This window comes from Sturnira hondurensis, unplaced genomic scaffold (genome assembly GCF_014824575.4).
Source record: "Sturnira hondurensis isolate 20B ecotype Veracruz unplaced genomic scaffold, ASM1482457v3 Scaffold0025251, whole genome shotgun sequence".
NCBI lineage: Eukaryota > Metazoa > Chordata > Mammalia > Chiroptera > Phyllostomidae > Sturnira > Sturnira hondurensis.
Window position 1 is genome coordinate 231,992 of NW_028097882.1, and position 16,033 is coordinate 248,024.

Here is a 16,033-nt window from a genome sequence, read left to right on the forward strand (position 1 = left end):
TCACCAGAAATGGGACCTGGCCCTGACCGGGTCTGCCTAGTGCTAGCCAGTAGTGTGTGAGTTCTTGACTTCATGCAAAAAAGATTTCACAACATGAGTAGAGCGATTTACTAGATGGCCACAAACTGCCTGGCTGTTTGTCTGTTTCCCCATTCTGCTTGCCTCGGCTTCCTAACCTGTCTCGATTTCACTGAAATAAAATGATCAGAGTCATGAATTGTAAATCAGCAGAGGGTTCACATTTAACAGTACCGTGTCCAAATTTATGACAGAGAGCTTACCCAAGATAGAAATGTGACGGGTCTGTTAGAGGGCCTCTCACATCCTGTGTCAGTGGGGAATGCCCTAAAAAACAACAACAAAAAACCCCTCTGGTTTTACCTGAACTTTATGGTGTTGTTCCCCCTCCCACCTCCAACTTGCTTTCCCCCTATATCAAAGAGCATATTATCTGGCTCTCTTCTTGCAAGTGGTGTGTCATCGATGCAGGAATTTAGTTGTAATCCTTCCCCCACCCCCCACCCCTCAATAAGTCCTTCTTGCTGAGGAAATACCTGGGTTACTTTTCCTTTGCAGTGAACAATATCTCATTAATTATACCACAGGTCATATCCCTATAAACCGGTTAAGACGTTAATCAAACCTGTCCAAAAAGAGCATCACTCACTGCTAGAACTATTTCTTTATAGAATGTACATCTGGGTCATTGCTGGGAGAGTGGAGGTAGAATTGGAAGTTAGAAATGCCCTGCTCACCATAACTTCCAGTCTACCAAAACAGAATCTCAAATCCCTCCCTGGTTTTGGAACAGTCTCAGTTGGTCACAGAATTTATTATTTTGAGAAATGAATGGAAACATCAATTTGATGTTCTACTTATTTATGCATTCATTGGTTAATTCTTGCATGGGCCCTGACAGGGAGATCAAACTCTCAGCCTACGGGGACCACGTTCAAATCACCTAGGACACGGGTCAGGGCTGGTCACGGGATTTAGAAATCAGCTCCCTCCTTCCCCTGCTGGTGCTTCAGGCACTAAGCTAAAGAAAACTGATAGGAGGCGGGGCTAAGGGGAGCGAAGAGAATTCGGGGTGGACACTGTGCCATTATCCACCATCGGCATGCTGCCGCACCTTCTACTATTTTGTATTCCTTTAAATTCATAGGGCATCTTAGACGTAGAAAACCATCAAGCTACATCTTCTTCAGTCCCGGGAAGAAGCTGCCCTTCAGCGCTAGCATGCGTGTGCGCATGCGTGGAACTGCGCCACCCGCATGCGTGTGACGTCACAGGCGCGCCCTTCTGAACGTTTAGTTTTGCCAGAGAGCGCGGCGAGTGAATTTCTTGACAGGTTTGGAGTTTGTTTCCTGGGTACAAGGTGGGTTGGGCCTGAACTGTTACAAAGAGGCTGACTTCGTTTAGAACAATATTTCATGTAGTTAATGCATGTCCCTATCGTGAGCCAGCTGTGTTCGGCTTTTTGCTTAGCGTTTTGTTTTGGGAGATGCTTAGTTGACTTAAGCTAAGCTCCCGGCCTAACGGATCGCTGCTGGCTAAGGGAAGGTTGGTGCGCACACATTGAAATTAAGTATTGACACTCGTGGATGTCCCAGTCAAGAGTTTTGAGAAGTAAGATTGAATCTACAGTGCGCAAGTTAACGTTTAATATTCGTTTTTTTCCAGTGTATAAAGGCTGAAGGGAAGAGGCAGCAGATATATTTTGGAGTAATTTGCTTTTGGTGTACAATTTGCGTACACAATATTAAAAATTTCAAAAGGATTGAAAAAACGGCACCAAAACTCTACAACCCATCTTCCCTTTCCCAGTAGCTTGTACATTGTAAAGCACAGTGCTAAGCCTATTCTTAGCTGTTTTCAAAGACTCTAAAACTGACTTTCAGAGGTACTTTTTAAAAATACAAAACTAAATAGAAAAGAATTAGGTTTCAGTGCCGCAGGATAATGCATATATTGATCCTTTTCATAAAATTACAGCATAATCCATTTTCCTGCCCTCACACCCAGCAGTGATAACTAACTTGAAAAGTAAAACAAATCTACGTCAAAGAAGCTTAAAGGAAATTGACTACATTCTGTATAAAACAAGGTGTGTTTTCAGCAGCAAGATATCAACTTCCATGATTGAATTTGCACAGCACTGGAAAGCAGCTCTGATATGCCACTTGAATTAATAAAAGAAGTCAATGGGGTGCCTGAAATTGAGCCTCTAAAAAAACTGCACAAAGTAGATTTCAGATCTCTACAGCTTGGTTGTGATTATAGCAAGAAATATATTCAGGTAAGAATTTTCATAACTAAGAAAAGTTATGTTTTGCTTTTAGCAGATAGGCTGTCACATGCCTAGGTTGGTTTTTCTTTTCGTTTCTCCTGCTTTTTGGTAATTGAGCTACTTGGATCCGTAAATCAGTGTTTTCAGTCCAACTTAGGGAAAGTATTGGCTGATGTTCCATGGAATTTTCCCTCCCACATGATCACTCTTCTCCTGGGTGTCAGTTACATGTATGTTTGTATGTTAGGCCCTTGGTTGATGTATGGCAGGTCTCTGAGGTCCTATTCTTTTTTCTTCAGTATTGTTTTATTTTTTGGTGGAGAGAGATTTTTAGATTGTTTTCTATTGATCTGCCTTCAGATCAACAGAACTTTTTTCCTGCAATATCCAATATTCTGTTATGCACACTTGTGAATTTTTTATTTTCATTGTTGTACATTTAAATTAGGGACTAAGGAGAGAATGAGAGGAGGGAGGTGAGAGGCTTATTGGTACAGTGAGTTCCAGAGTAAAAGGAAAAGAAGTACTGCTACATCTATGGCCCTTCTAATCAATATTCATTTGTTTATCTTGTGAGCTTCTGTTTATTTTCCATTCTCCTAGGTATTTTATTCTAGATAAAATAAAGTTTTATATATTAGTGCTCTTCTGTTTACCCCTTCCAGCTGCAGTGGGTTTCCACCAAAGCTCTAAGGTTCATACATTTGTTGACCTTCTGCCAGCAAATAGTGACTCCATTCTGAAAGAAAGATAGGGAAGAAAGATCCAGACAGGGGTTGTTTTCTTCTCTGCACTAACTGCTACCCCCCCAACCCCCAACCCCCCACAACACTCTTGTACTGCTCCTGGCCTGGATCTTGTCAGGTTTGTGGAGAAGAGCTTATAGGTCGATGTGAATCCCCTTGTGTTTGCAGCTCCCAGAGTTTCCATTTCTTTTTACTGGCCTATACTTGGCTTTTAGCCACTCATTAAATGTTACATAAATTTTTCTCACAGATGTCAGGCAGCATTTGCCATTTACCTCAGGTGAGCATGTGTTTACTGCCCATCTCTCATTGGAGATCTTCTCTTTCCTTGGGTTTTTGGCTAGTTGTTGACCTCAGATCACTTACCTCCCACCTCTCATTGGAGGTACTTCTCTTTCCTTAGGCTTTTGGTTATTTGGTTGCCTCTGACTTCAACTCTGGTGGGCCAAGAAAAATTCTGAATTCGTGCATTTTCCAACTTTTTCTTGTTCTTTGCAGCTTCCTACTTCCTTAGTGGAACCATTTACTTTGGATTGAATCATTATGTACGGCTGGAAGTCATTTTATCCCTGATTTCCATTTTTTAAGTAAAATTGAGTACTAACATAGCTCATTTTGTTGTTGGCTGTATCAAAGTCTGAAATATTAGTTTCAGAGATATACATTATAAGATCTATTTTTAAACTTCATTAAATTTTATTTCTGTGTGGAAGTTTTCAGAGCCCTGTATTATATTTGCTCAGAGAATCATTAAATTTTAGAGTCAGAAGAAATTATAGAAACTATCCAGATTAAATTTTTTTTCTAAGACTCCGATTAAATAACTTTTTTGGCTGACAGAGTTGGTTAGTTACAGAAGCAGAACAAAGTCTAAACTGTATTTGTGCCTTAGTCCATTGATTTATCTACATTATTCTTATTTATGAGATTATAATTTAAATTTTTTCTTAAGTTAATTTTGTAGAAGCAAACTTAATTTTTTTTTAGTAGAGAACAGTTTTACAGGCTAAAATAAAGCTGAGGTTGGGCTAGTTTATCTTTATATATAAATGAAGCATTGATAATATTTAACCCATAAGATTGTTTAAGAAATTAAATAAGAACCTGAAGTATTTTTAGGCCTCTCATTTTTCTCTAGATAAATCACTTTCATGTATTAAAAGTACTAATTTGAGCATGGTACTTTAATTTTTTTAAAGATCAAAGACAGTTACCTTAAAAAATTATTCCAGTTTTTACTTTTATCTGGGTGTTATAAAAAGCTCTTTTGGTCCTTCTGTATAATTCTTGTTCTTTTATTTCAGGGAAAACTTTTACATGTCTCTTCTTTAACTTATGGTGGAAACAGAACACCTATTTTGAAGATCGGACTACAAGGTATATAAGACCATTTCTATTTTAACTTTTTGCTTATAATCTACAAATGGGCAACTTTGTATGTAAATATACACATATACATAAATGCACACAAAAGCACAGTTTTGTTTATACAGTGATATAATTGAGTCTTAGCATTCAGCCCACCTGCAGCGGTTATAGAAGTAACTTCTGGAGAATGAAGATTATGGAGATTTTTTCCCCAAAGCCTAGATGATCCAAAGGAGGTTACTTGTAAAATGTTCATTTCTGTGCCTGAGTAATTCTCATTTTCAATTTCAAAATTACATGTAGCTGGGTCTTGACACACACAGCTCTTTTATTCTTTGGTATATGGGAGCTGGCAGAGAAGGCCACATTTGTCTAGATTAAAACAATACAGCAATAATTGTCAATTACTACAAGTTCAGTAAAATGAAATATTTGGAAGGTGATAATGTCATATAAAATCAAATAATTAAATCTTTGTTCAGGTTCTTTTGATTATAAAAGTGGGGGGGAAGAAAGTGGTCATTAAGTGATGTTAATGTGATATTTGTAGAAATTTATAAAGCGTATTTTAGTTGAAACTTGTTATTATACTGCTTTTTATTCCCAGTATTCTGTTCTTTGTTTTTAAAATTAAATTATTATAGCAAGCTAAAAGTGAATTATAAACATTTTAATTCTTTATAAATACATTTTGAAGTAACTTGTTTTTAGAATGCAGTTGCCATAGTTTTCTTGTGTGTATAGAAGTGCTGTATCTGATAAGCGTTTTTCCGTGTGTATGTCTCTTTTTCTCTAGAACAAGAAAATCCAGATTTGGAAAGTAACACCATCAGTGTATTATTTTTTGGAAAATTAGCAAAGGACTGTGCAAAAGTTTTCTCTGAAGGGGTAAAATATTTTTTTATTTATTGTTTTAGAAGTAGATTTAGAATTATTGTTGATTCCATGTTCATCCTGTAGACCTTTTTTTTTAGAAATTCATTATATATTTTCAGGCATGTAAAAAATGATACTTAAAGAACCAGCATCTTTAAAATTGCAGCAAGCCTAAGATCAATAATACTTAATATGAAAAAGGCCAGTTTTGCCTATCACTTCATTTTAGTTTTTAGCATTCAGTAGAATGTCTTAAGGACGTGTACACTTTCCCTCAGTTAAAAAGTTCTTAATAAATAATATGAGCTATAACCTTCTTGCTATGCTTGTAATATTTTTCATACTTGTTTTAAAAATACATGCCTGCTAAATCCTCATCAAAATGCTACCAAACCTAACCCAGCAGCATATTACAGGAGTAGACACCATGACCAGGATTTATCTTAGGAGTGCAAAGTAAGAAAATTGGTCATTGCAATATGTGCATTGCAGTACATGCAAAGACATGCATTCTCCTGGGTAGGAAGACTTAATATTATGCTATCAGTACTACCTGAAGTGATCTATGGATTCAATGCAATTTCTATAAAAATATCGATGGCCTTTTTTTGCAGAAATGGAAAGTTGATTCTCAGATACGTAATGAATTTCAAGTGGCCCTGAATTTCAAAATATTCTGGGAAAAAAAAAACAAAATCGGGGGGCCTCATGCTTCATGATCTTAAGACTTACTACAATGATATTCTACTCAGTATGGAAAGGGCATAAGCACAGACATGTATACCAGTGGAATAGAAATTAGACTCAAGAAATACACACACATGTATATGGGCAGTTGATTTTTGATAAAGGGTGCCGAGACTACTCAAAGTGAAATTATACAGCCACTGTGGAAAACAGTTTGGTGAGTCTTCAAAAAGCTAAATGGAGTTATGGTATAACCCAGAATCCCACAGCTAAGTATCTACCCAGAAGAACTGAAAACAGGGACTCAGGTATTTGTACACTAATATTCATTGTAGCATTATTCACAATAGCGTAAAGGTGGAAAAAACCCAACTGTTTATCAGTGAATGAATAGATAATGTGATACATATATACAATGAAATCTTACCCAGCCATCAAAAGGAATGACGTTTTAATACCTGCTACATCTTGGATGACCCTGAAACCATACTGAGTAAAATAAGCCAGACACAAGAGGAAAACTATTGTATGATTCCACTTACATGAATGTGTGGAATAGGCAATTTCACAGAGACAGAAAATAAATAGTGAGAATGAGAAATTACTGCTTAATGGTTAAAAGAGTTTCTGTTTGGGGTAATAAAAAGTTTTAGAAATAGTGGTAATGGTTGCAAAACATTGTGATAATGCTACTGAATTATAACCTTAAAGTGGTTAAAATGGCAAGTTTTACATTATTTATATTTTGCCTCAATAAAAATAGATACATGGCTGCTATGCAATATTTAGGCAATACAAATCCATAACAGAAAATGAGAATCTTTTGTGATCTGAGTCCTCTGGAGTAGCAACTCCCATAGAACTGTTTGCTAGGATGGAAGTGTACTAGGTCTGCATTAGCGGTATGGTAGCCGCTAATCATGTTTGACTAAGGGGCATTTGAAGTATGGCTAGTATAGCTCAGGAACTGACTTTTAAACTTCAGTTGTTTCAATTATTTTAATTTAAACAGCCACATATGACTAGTTGATACTGTATTGGACAGCACATCTCCAGAGATTAACCACTGTTTGATGTATAATCTTACGTATTTTTTCTGCATATGTACTTAAAATAATTTAAAGTTAATTTGCTTTAAGAATCATATGAGGTTTTCGATGTTCGTTGCAAATTCCCTAGTATTTGGAAAATTAGATTTGGCAGTCAACTAATATTGCCATGAAGCATGTAGCTATTAAATATATTGTTGAGTTTGCAAGGAGTTCTTCAGATAAGTTGTTTAGAGCTAGACAGTACTTCTAAAGTAATGTAGGACTATTAGGAATATAATTTTAATCCTTTTTGATTTATGTTTATTACCAATAAGTAAATAACATACAGAAAAAATGGTTTCTTTTAAACCACATTTATATGAGATTCTCTGTACTCAGTCTTTTAAAAATATATATTTATTTAAGTTTAGTAAACATTTATTGAGGGTTGACTTTATGCTAGATAATGTATTAGGCTCTGGTGAGACCAAAATAAGTAAGACTCAGTGCTTGGCCTTAAGGAACCCACTGTCTCTAGTCTAATGAAAAGTCATTTAATGGTGATATCTAAGATACAACTATAGCAGCAGCCTCAATCAACAAAATCTGCCTGAAGGATTTAGAGGAAAACATCAAGTAGTAGGCAGCTTTGTTTTTTAGTGGAACATTTTATTTTTAAGCTATTTATTATACACCTCATCCTTAGACACTCCTTAGAGAAGTGTCTGTTCAGGTCTTTTGCCCATTTTTTAATTAGGTTGTTTGTCTTCCTCATATGGAGTTGTGTGAGTTTTTTATATATTTGGAGATTAAACCCTTGTCTAAGGTTATCATTTGCAAATATATTTTCCCATACTGTTGGTTCCCTTTTCATTTTGCTGATGTTTTCTTTAGTCATGGAGAAGCTTTTTATTTTGATGAAATCCCATTTGTTTATTCTTTCCTTTATGACCCTTGCTCTAGGGGACATATCAGTAAAAATATTGCTGCATGGAATATCTGTGATTTTCCTCCTGTGTTCTCTAGGACTTCTATGGTGTCATGACTTACATTTAAGTCTTTTATCCATCTTGAGTTTATTGTTGTGTATGGTGTAAGTTGGTGGTTGAGTTCCATTTTTTTGCATGTATCTGTCCAGATCTCCCAACACCATTTGTTGATACAGCATTTTATGCTTCTGCTTCCTTTGTCAAATATTAATCATCAATAGGAACTTGTGTTTATTTCTGGGCTCTCTGTTCTGTTTCATTGATCTATGTGTCTGTTCTTATGTTAGTACCAGACTATTTTGATTAGAGTGGCCTTGTAATATAATTTGATATCAAATATTGTGATCCCTCGTACTTTGTTCTTTCTCAAAATTGCTGAGGCTATTCGGGGTCATGTATGGTTCCATATAAATTTTTGAAGTGTTCTATATCTGGAATATGTCATTGGTATCTTAATAGGGATTACATTGAATCTATAAATTGCTTTGAGTAGTACAGGCATTTTGATTATGTTAATTTTTCCAATCCATGAACATGGTGTAGGCTTCCATTTATTTGTGTGTTTCTTAATTTTTCTTCAGTGTTATGTAATTTTCTAACTGAAGGCTTTTTACCTCCTTGGTTTATTCCACAGTACTTTGTTTTTCTTGTTGCTATCAAATGGGATTATTTCCTGATTTCTGTTTCTGATATTTCATTATTGGTGTAAAAATCTGCTTCTGGTTTCTGAATATTGACTTTGAATCCTGCTGTTTTCCCAAATTCACTTATTAGGTCAGGTATTTTTTTTTTTTGTGGCGTCTATAGGGTTTTCTATGTACATTATCATCTGCAAACAATGACAGTTTACTTTATCCTTTCCAATTTGGATGTCTTTTATTTCCTTTTCTTGTCTGATTGCTGTGGCTAGGACTTCCAATACTATGTTGAATAGAAGTGGTGAAAGTAGACAACTGTGTCTTGTTCCTGATCTTAGTGGGAAAGCTTTTAGCTTTTGCCTGTTGAGTATGATGTTGGCTGGAGGTTTCTCGTATGTGACCTTTATTATGTTGAGGTATTCTTCTACTCACAGTTTGCCGAGTGTTTTTATTACATATGGGTGATGTACATTATCAGAAGCTTTTTCTGCATCTATTGATAAGATCATGTGATTTTTCTTTCCTTTGGTTTATGTGATGTATTATATTTATTGATTAGCAAATATTGTACCATCCTTACATCCTTGGGATTAATCTCACTTGGTCATGGTGTATGATTTTTTAAATGTATTGCGGGGTGTGGTTTGCTGATATTTTGTTGAGGATTTTAGCATCAATAGTCATCAGCGATATTGACCTATAGCTTTCTTTCTTTGTTGTATCTTTATCTGGTTTGGGGGATTAGGGTGATGCTGGCTTCATAAAAAGAATTTGAGAGTCTTCTCTCTCCTTGGATTTCTTGGAATAGTCTGAGAAGGATAGGGGTGAGCTCTTCCTTAAATGTTTTGTAAAATTCTCCTATGAAACCGTCCAGACCAGGGTATCTCTATGCCGGGAGTTTTTTTGATTATTGCTTCAATTTTACCAGCTGTTATTGATCAGCTCAGGCTTTCTGCTTCTTCATTGAGTTTTAGAAAGTTATATTTTTCTAGAAATTTGTCCATTTCACCCAGGTTTTCAAATTTCGTGGTACATAGTTCTTCATAGTAATTTCTTACAGCCCTTTGTATCTCTGTGGTATCAGTTGTAATCTCTTTCATTTCTGATTTTATTTTTTGAGTCCTCTTTTTTTCTTGATGAGTCTGTTTAAAGACTTGTCAATTTTGTTTATCTTTTGAAAGAGCCAGCTTCTGGATTTATTGATCCTTTGAATTGTTCTTTTAGCCTCTAAGTTGTTTAATTCTGCTGTGATCCTGGTTATTTCCTTCCTTCTACTTACTCTGGGATTTGTTTTTCTGTCAGTTCTTGTAGATGTAGGGTTGGGTTGTTTTTTTGATATGTTTTTATCTTTTCTGGGTAGGCCTGTATTGCTATGAACTTCCTTCTCAGGACTGCCTTCACTGTGTCCCATAAGTTTTGGACTGTTGTGTGTTCATTTTCCTTTGTTTCCAGAAACATTTTGATTTCTTCCTTGATTTCATTATTAATGCATTCATTGTTTAATAGCATGCTATTCAATCTCCATGAATTTGAGTGTTTTTGAGTTTCTTCCTTGAGGTTGGTTTCTAGTTTCAGTTCCTTGTAGTCTGAAAATGCTTGACACAATTTCAGTTTTCTTGAATTTGTTGAGTCTTGTTTTCTCTTATTATGTGATCTATCTTTGAAAATGTTCCATGTGCATTTGAAAAGAATTTGTACTTTGCTTCTTTGGAATGAAAGGTTCTATATATATCAGTTAAGTCTGTTTGATCTAGGGCATTGTTCAGTGCCACAGTATCTTTGTTGATATTTTATCTACCCATATTTGACAGGGAGGTGTTAAAACCCTGTAGTATAAGAATGGTGCTGTCTATGTCTTTCTTGAAGTCCTTCAAGATTTTCTTTATATATTTGGGTGCTCCTATGTTGGGTGTGTATATGTTCATAATGTTTTTGTCTTGATAGATTCTTCCCTGGAGTATTATGAAGTGTCCTTCTGTGTCTCTTTTTATGGCCTTTGTTTTGAAGTCTATTTTGTCTGATATAAGTATTGGCTATACCAGCTTGTTTTCCTTGCCCATTTGCTTGTAATATTTTCTCTAAGCCTTCACTTTCAGTCTTTGTAGGTCTTTTGTTCTGAAGTGGGTCTCTTTTAGGCAGCATACCTGTGGGTCATATTTTCTTACCCATTTGCTGAAACACTTAATCCATTAACATTTAAGATTATTATTGATAGATATTTTTTCATTTTCCCCCTTTGTACTTGTATTCTTCTCTCTCTTGCTGTTTTTCTTGCTCTTAAAGTAGTCCCTTTAGCATAGCTTGCAGTGCTGGTTTGGAGGAGGTGTATTCTTTGACCCTTCTTTTGTCTGGGAAATTTCTTGTTTCACCTTTCATTTTAATTGAGAGTCTTGCTGGGTAGACTAGTCTTGGTTGCAGATCCTTGCATTTCATTACTTGGAATATTTCTTGCCAATCCCATCTGGCTTGTAGTGTTTCCATTGAGAAGTCAGCTGCTAGTGTTATTGGCCCTTGTATGTTACTTCCTATTTCCCCCTTGCTACTTTTAAGATTCTCTCTTTGTCTTTAAAACTTGGCATTTTACTTATGAACTGTCTTGGAGTAGGTCTCTTTGGGTTCATCTTGATTGGGACTTTTTGTGCTTCCTGAACTTGAGTGGCTTTTCCCCTGTCAGAATCAGGATGCTTTCTGTCATTATTTTTTCAAATAGGTTTCTATCCCTTGTTTCTTTCCTTCTCTTTCTGGTATTCCTGTGTTATTTGAATATTGTATTTCATGTTGTCTTATACTTCCCTTAAGCCATCTTCATATTTTTTCTTTTTTTATGCAGCTGCTCTCCCTGAGTGTTTGTTTCTACCTTGTCTTCCAGCTCACTAATTCAGTCCTCTGCTCCATCCAGCCTGCTTGTAATTCTTTCTGTTGTGTTTTTTATTTCAGATATTATATTCTTCATTCCTTTCTGGTTTTCATTTATAGTGTCTATTCCCTTTTTCATGCTGTTGTAGTTCCCACTCAGTTCCCTGTAGTTGTATAAGTTCCTTGAGCATCCTTACCACCATTCATTTGAATTCTACATCTGATAGTTTCCTTGCCTTCTTTTTATTTAGTTTTTTTTTTTTTTTTTTACTGGAGTCTTCCATTCCTTTCGATTATGGGTTCCTTGTCCCTCCATTTTAGGTGACTCTTTTTGTTTGTTTCTCCAGTTCCTGGTGCTCTGCTCTGCCAGCAGTCTTCATAGGGTGAACTTCTATGGTAGGAGTTCTGTGGGACTCAGCGGTGCGGTCTCTTTGATCTCTTTGCCTGGATGGTCTAGGGTTGCCCTTTCTTCCATTTGTGTGGGCTCTTATTTATTTGGCCTTTACCTGTTGGTGGCTCCTTATTGGTGGGTTCTCCCCTCCATCGGGTTTACTGGTAGTCTCAACTCCCACCTTGTGTTGTATGTGATCGCAGGCAGGACAAAGGCGAAATGGAGTAAGACAGCAAGAGAGCATTCTATGGGATTTAAAGTACTAACAAGTAGAGAACAGATAGGAGATCCTTTGGAGAAGTATAGCAATAACTGATATTTTACCCAACTAGCCACTGTTTATAGAGGTGAAAAAGAAATGAGGCACTTTTTAGAAGAGAGAAAGAATGTGAGCTGACTTTAGAAATCAGAGCGCTTTTATGCAAAGTTTGTTGGTGAGATACAGTGCGGGTAAGGGATAGAAGCTTGGTGTAGTGTGTAAGAGAATAAAGTTAACCACAACAGTAATAAAGCCTAGAGAGATGGCAAAATGCATTAGGACCAGGGAAGCGTACAATGTGGGATTTGGACTGACAATAATATAATAAAAAATACATAATCTGAATAAAAAGTGAAAGACCAAGAGTAGTATGTTATTGGAATATGAATAAAGTGAAAGAAGAAAAGTTACAATGCAGTATGAAAGGGAGAATAAAGAAAACCAATCAAGCAGTGAAAACAAACAAAACAAAAAAGAAACTAAATGGAAAAAAATAATAATAGTAACAAAAAATATAATGTAGGTTCTGAAGGACATCAAAGTAAAATTTGTCTCAGCTGTTGGTGTTCACCTTCTGACTTCTTTCTGGATCTGTCTCTGGTCTTCTCAGAGCTCCAGGTCTTATTGTCTTAAACATCTGTTTTTAATAATCTTCTGCGACCTTTGGCCTCCAAATATCAGAACAGCTGGAATTCTGTTTGCTGTTCACTCTGTGCCTCAGACGATTGGCTAAGTGTCCCAGTTGGGTGCATGAGCAAGTGTGTTCAGCTCCCACGAACTTGCCACCATCTTCCCACCCTGTACACGTACATTATTATGCTTCCTTGAGCTTGAGTTTCCTCATTTACTCAGACTCACTCCCTCTAGGCTCTGGTGATGGGGTGGCAGCTTGAGGGGAAGGCTGAAGTGTCTGGCATCAAGGCAAGCAGAGGCTACTGTCTTTTTTCTGGGACCTCCCTCTGCAGAGCTAGCAGTGGGGTGCCACATCTAAGATTCTGTCAAGCTGGCTAACACTGTTTGACCCACCTTGGAGATCCCCAGGGGCTCTGCACCACTCAACTTGAATTATACCATTTAAACCATAAAAATTTTAGTATGTAAAAAAGAAAGGCTCTAAAATTATTCATATATATGACATATACAAATGGTTGTATGCCACAACATTATTATACTACTGAAATATTAACATTAACTTTTTAAGATTATGAAATACTATGATGCATATATATACACACACCTTATGTATGTGTCTTCTTTCTATTTGTATACATTTATAAATATACAGTTTTATTATTTTACCAAAAATTTAACAGTATATAATCCTTTATATAATCAGATACCAAGTCAGTGTTCCAGTTTCCCTGATTATCTTATAAATTATTTTTCTCTTTATTTTTTTCTGTCAGAAGGAAACTGAAATAGGGAAATCAGTTTGGCACCATTATAGTAATTCAGAAGCTATCCTGTATATATAAAGACCAAAGCTAAAGTATTTGTGTAATTGCAATAAAATTGATTGGTTGTTTGCGCGTGTGTCTTTGTGGGTTGGTGGAAAGTAGTTTTCAGTTTTTGAGGAAACGTTTATCAAAAAAAATCTGGAAGAGTATTACTCCTTAAATTCTGAAGTTGAATATTTAAAAATCCTGAACATTAATTTCTCCTATTTTTCTACATTAAGTAAATATTTAAATAAAAACAGCTGTACTTGGTTATTATTACCTATCCCCTCTAAATTTTGTTAACCTGGTTTAGCATATGTGTCTAATATTCATTTGACACAATGAAATGCGTTGCTTAGGAAATTACTGTAACTTTTAGGAGAAAATTTATCAGCATATTCTGAAATAATATTCTCAAAAATATTTTTTAAAAACCATTCAAATTCTATATTCTAAATTATTTAGGGAACTATTTTGGCAGATTACTAACATAGCAAAAAATAAAAATTATAGTGAAGTGGTTGCCTCCAAAAGTCAACTTTAATCACAAAATTCTTTTTTGTTGCTGGTATAGTCAAATGAGCATATAAATATGTGGGTTGTTCAGAAATGTATGGTAATATTTGGGACATTCTGGTTTTCTCACATCAGAATACTGGTACTTCTCTTAAAAAAGCAAGCTTGAACACCAGATTGTAATCCCTTAATTTTTTTTTCTTCATTTATCAACTGATGGGATTCTGGAGGTCAGAACAGTATCTGAATGGGTTTGGCATTTATCCAGGGAGGTGTATTACCTTTGTAATAGGTAACAGTGCTAGATATGAAGAGTGTATCCAGGACTGATACTCAACCATTATGTACAGGTGTATGACTATATGGGTTGTTAAAATTTTTAAATCTGTAGACAGTGGCAACTATCTATTGTTTGGAGCTTTTCAAAACTTCGCCATTTCAGCCAGTGAGCCCTGATGTGGGGGAGCACAGTACTCCCCCCACCTCCTGCCTGCTTCCCTGCATGGCACCTCCTCTTCCAAATGTCCCGAAGATAACTATTTTAAGCCAAAGTTTGTTATGGCTTAAAGTGGAGAAACTACTCTGTCTCTATACATACACTCTTCTTCTGTCTCAGGGAGATGCAGTGGACTAGTTTGAATTAGATCTTGAATACATGTGGCTTAGATTTTGTTCTTGTGTGGTCATAGTTTTGAAACCATTCAAGCAATATAGAAGGGGGTAACCAGAAAAGCAGCAGCCACCCCACTCCTCCTGCAGGCTCTCCCATTGCCCAGGCCTGCTGTAAGATAAAATTACTGCATTTTGGGGGGATCCTTTCAGCTTTTATAAGTATATGTAAAATGTATACTCGTGTATATGCATATAAGCATATATAAACTTGTATATGTATATTTTTTACCAATTTTATGAATTGCTTTTATTCACAACATATCTTGGAGATCTTAAATGAGGATTTAAAAAATAAATACATGGTACTGAATATTAGGGATCTGTTTGCTCGTATTTTAAATACATTTCCATCTTTATCCTTTGAGTCTAATATTTACTAAATTTTCATTTGAGAAACAATATAAAAGGTAGTAACATAATGCATTAGCAAAACATACAGTGCATCTGCAAACTATGTACAATATATTAGCTATTAGAATTTTACCTGACATGTAAAAGTTGTTTCTTTCTATTAGAATTTTTAAAATAGACACTCTGTAAAATAAAATGGAACTATACTGGCTAATTACTACTTGTCATGTAATAGAGGATGTTAATAGTGGTAAGTCAGGGTTTCTCCTTTTTAAAACACAGTGTTTCACAGTTTTCTTTAAATTCTGAGTTTAAAATCCCAAAATGCTGACCATCATTTGGGAGGTCCTAAATAGGTTGTTTAGGCTTTTTCCTTTAGAGTTTATAATGTTAAGGTTAAAGATTGTTGTAAATCAGTGGTAAAACATTTTGCATAAAGCAATTAATTTTCTATTCTGATTTCTGCACCTTTACTTGTTACTTGCGTGTTCCCTTAAGGTTAGCTTTGTATTTGAATACAGCAAAAATCCTAAAACACTGAAAATAAATTTTAACTATTTTAATTTTTGCTTTACTGAACTAATGATACATTTTGCTGGAACACCCATGTTCTAATTGAACCTCCCTTAATATAAGTCTTTTTTTTTCAGTTTTAGCTTTCATTTAAAGTAAGTTTTAACATTTAATACATGGAAATAAAATATTAGGAAAGATTTTTTCAACATATTTTGAAAGTTTTAAAAAATACTTTGTCACAGACCTGTCAGGTTAGACACTTACTCATTTTTCTCATCCTGTAAGATTTGGCTCTGAAGCAGAAGTAGAGTAGTGACCATCTTGGAAGTCAGGAGATCTGGCTTCTTTTCTTGGTCTGTGACTAATTAACTGCATTCAACCATAAGCTATTCATTTATCCTTTCTGGC

The 16,033-nt window shown here is 35.6% G+C and overlaps 1 protein-coding gene across 4 annotated transcripts in view; it reads left to right on the forward strand.

Annotated features, from left to right (window-relative positions):
* The first annotated feature begins 1,284 nt into the window (after nt 1-1,284).
* Nucleotides 1,285-16,033, forward strand: part of POT1 (protection of telomeres 1) — a 103,861-nt gene continuing 89,112 nt past the window's right edge. For 3 of the 4 annotated variants that reach the window (XM_037039137.1, XM_037039135.1, XM_037039138.1), the window contains exons 1-4: nt 1,332-1,351; nt 2,029-2,299; nt 4,341-4,413; nt 5,201-5,292. In XM_037039137.1, the coding sequence (XP_036895032.1) occupies nt 2,177-2,299; nt 4,341-4,413; nt 5,201-5,292 (288 nt within the window). In that variant the 5' untranslated portion in view covers nt 1,332-1,351; nt 2,029-2,176. Of the gene's footprint in view, nt 1,352-2,028; nt 2,300-4,340; nt 4,414-5,200; nt 5,293-16,033 lie in introns of all 4 variants that reach the window. The other variant, XM_037039136.1, reaches the window with a different exon arrangement.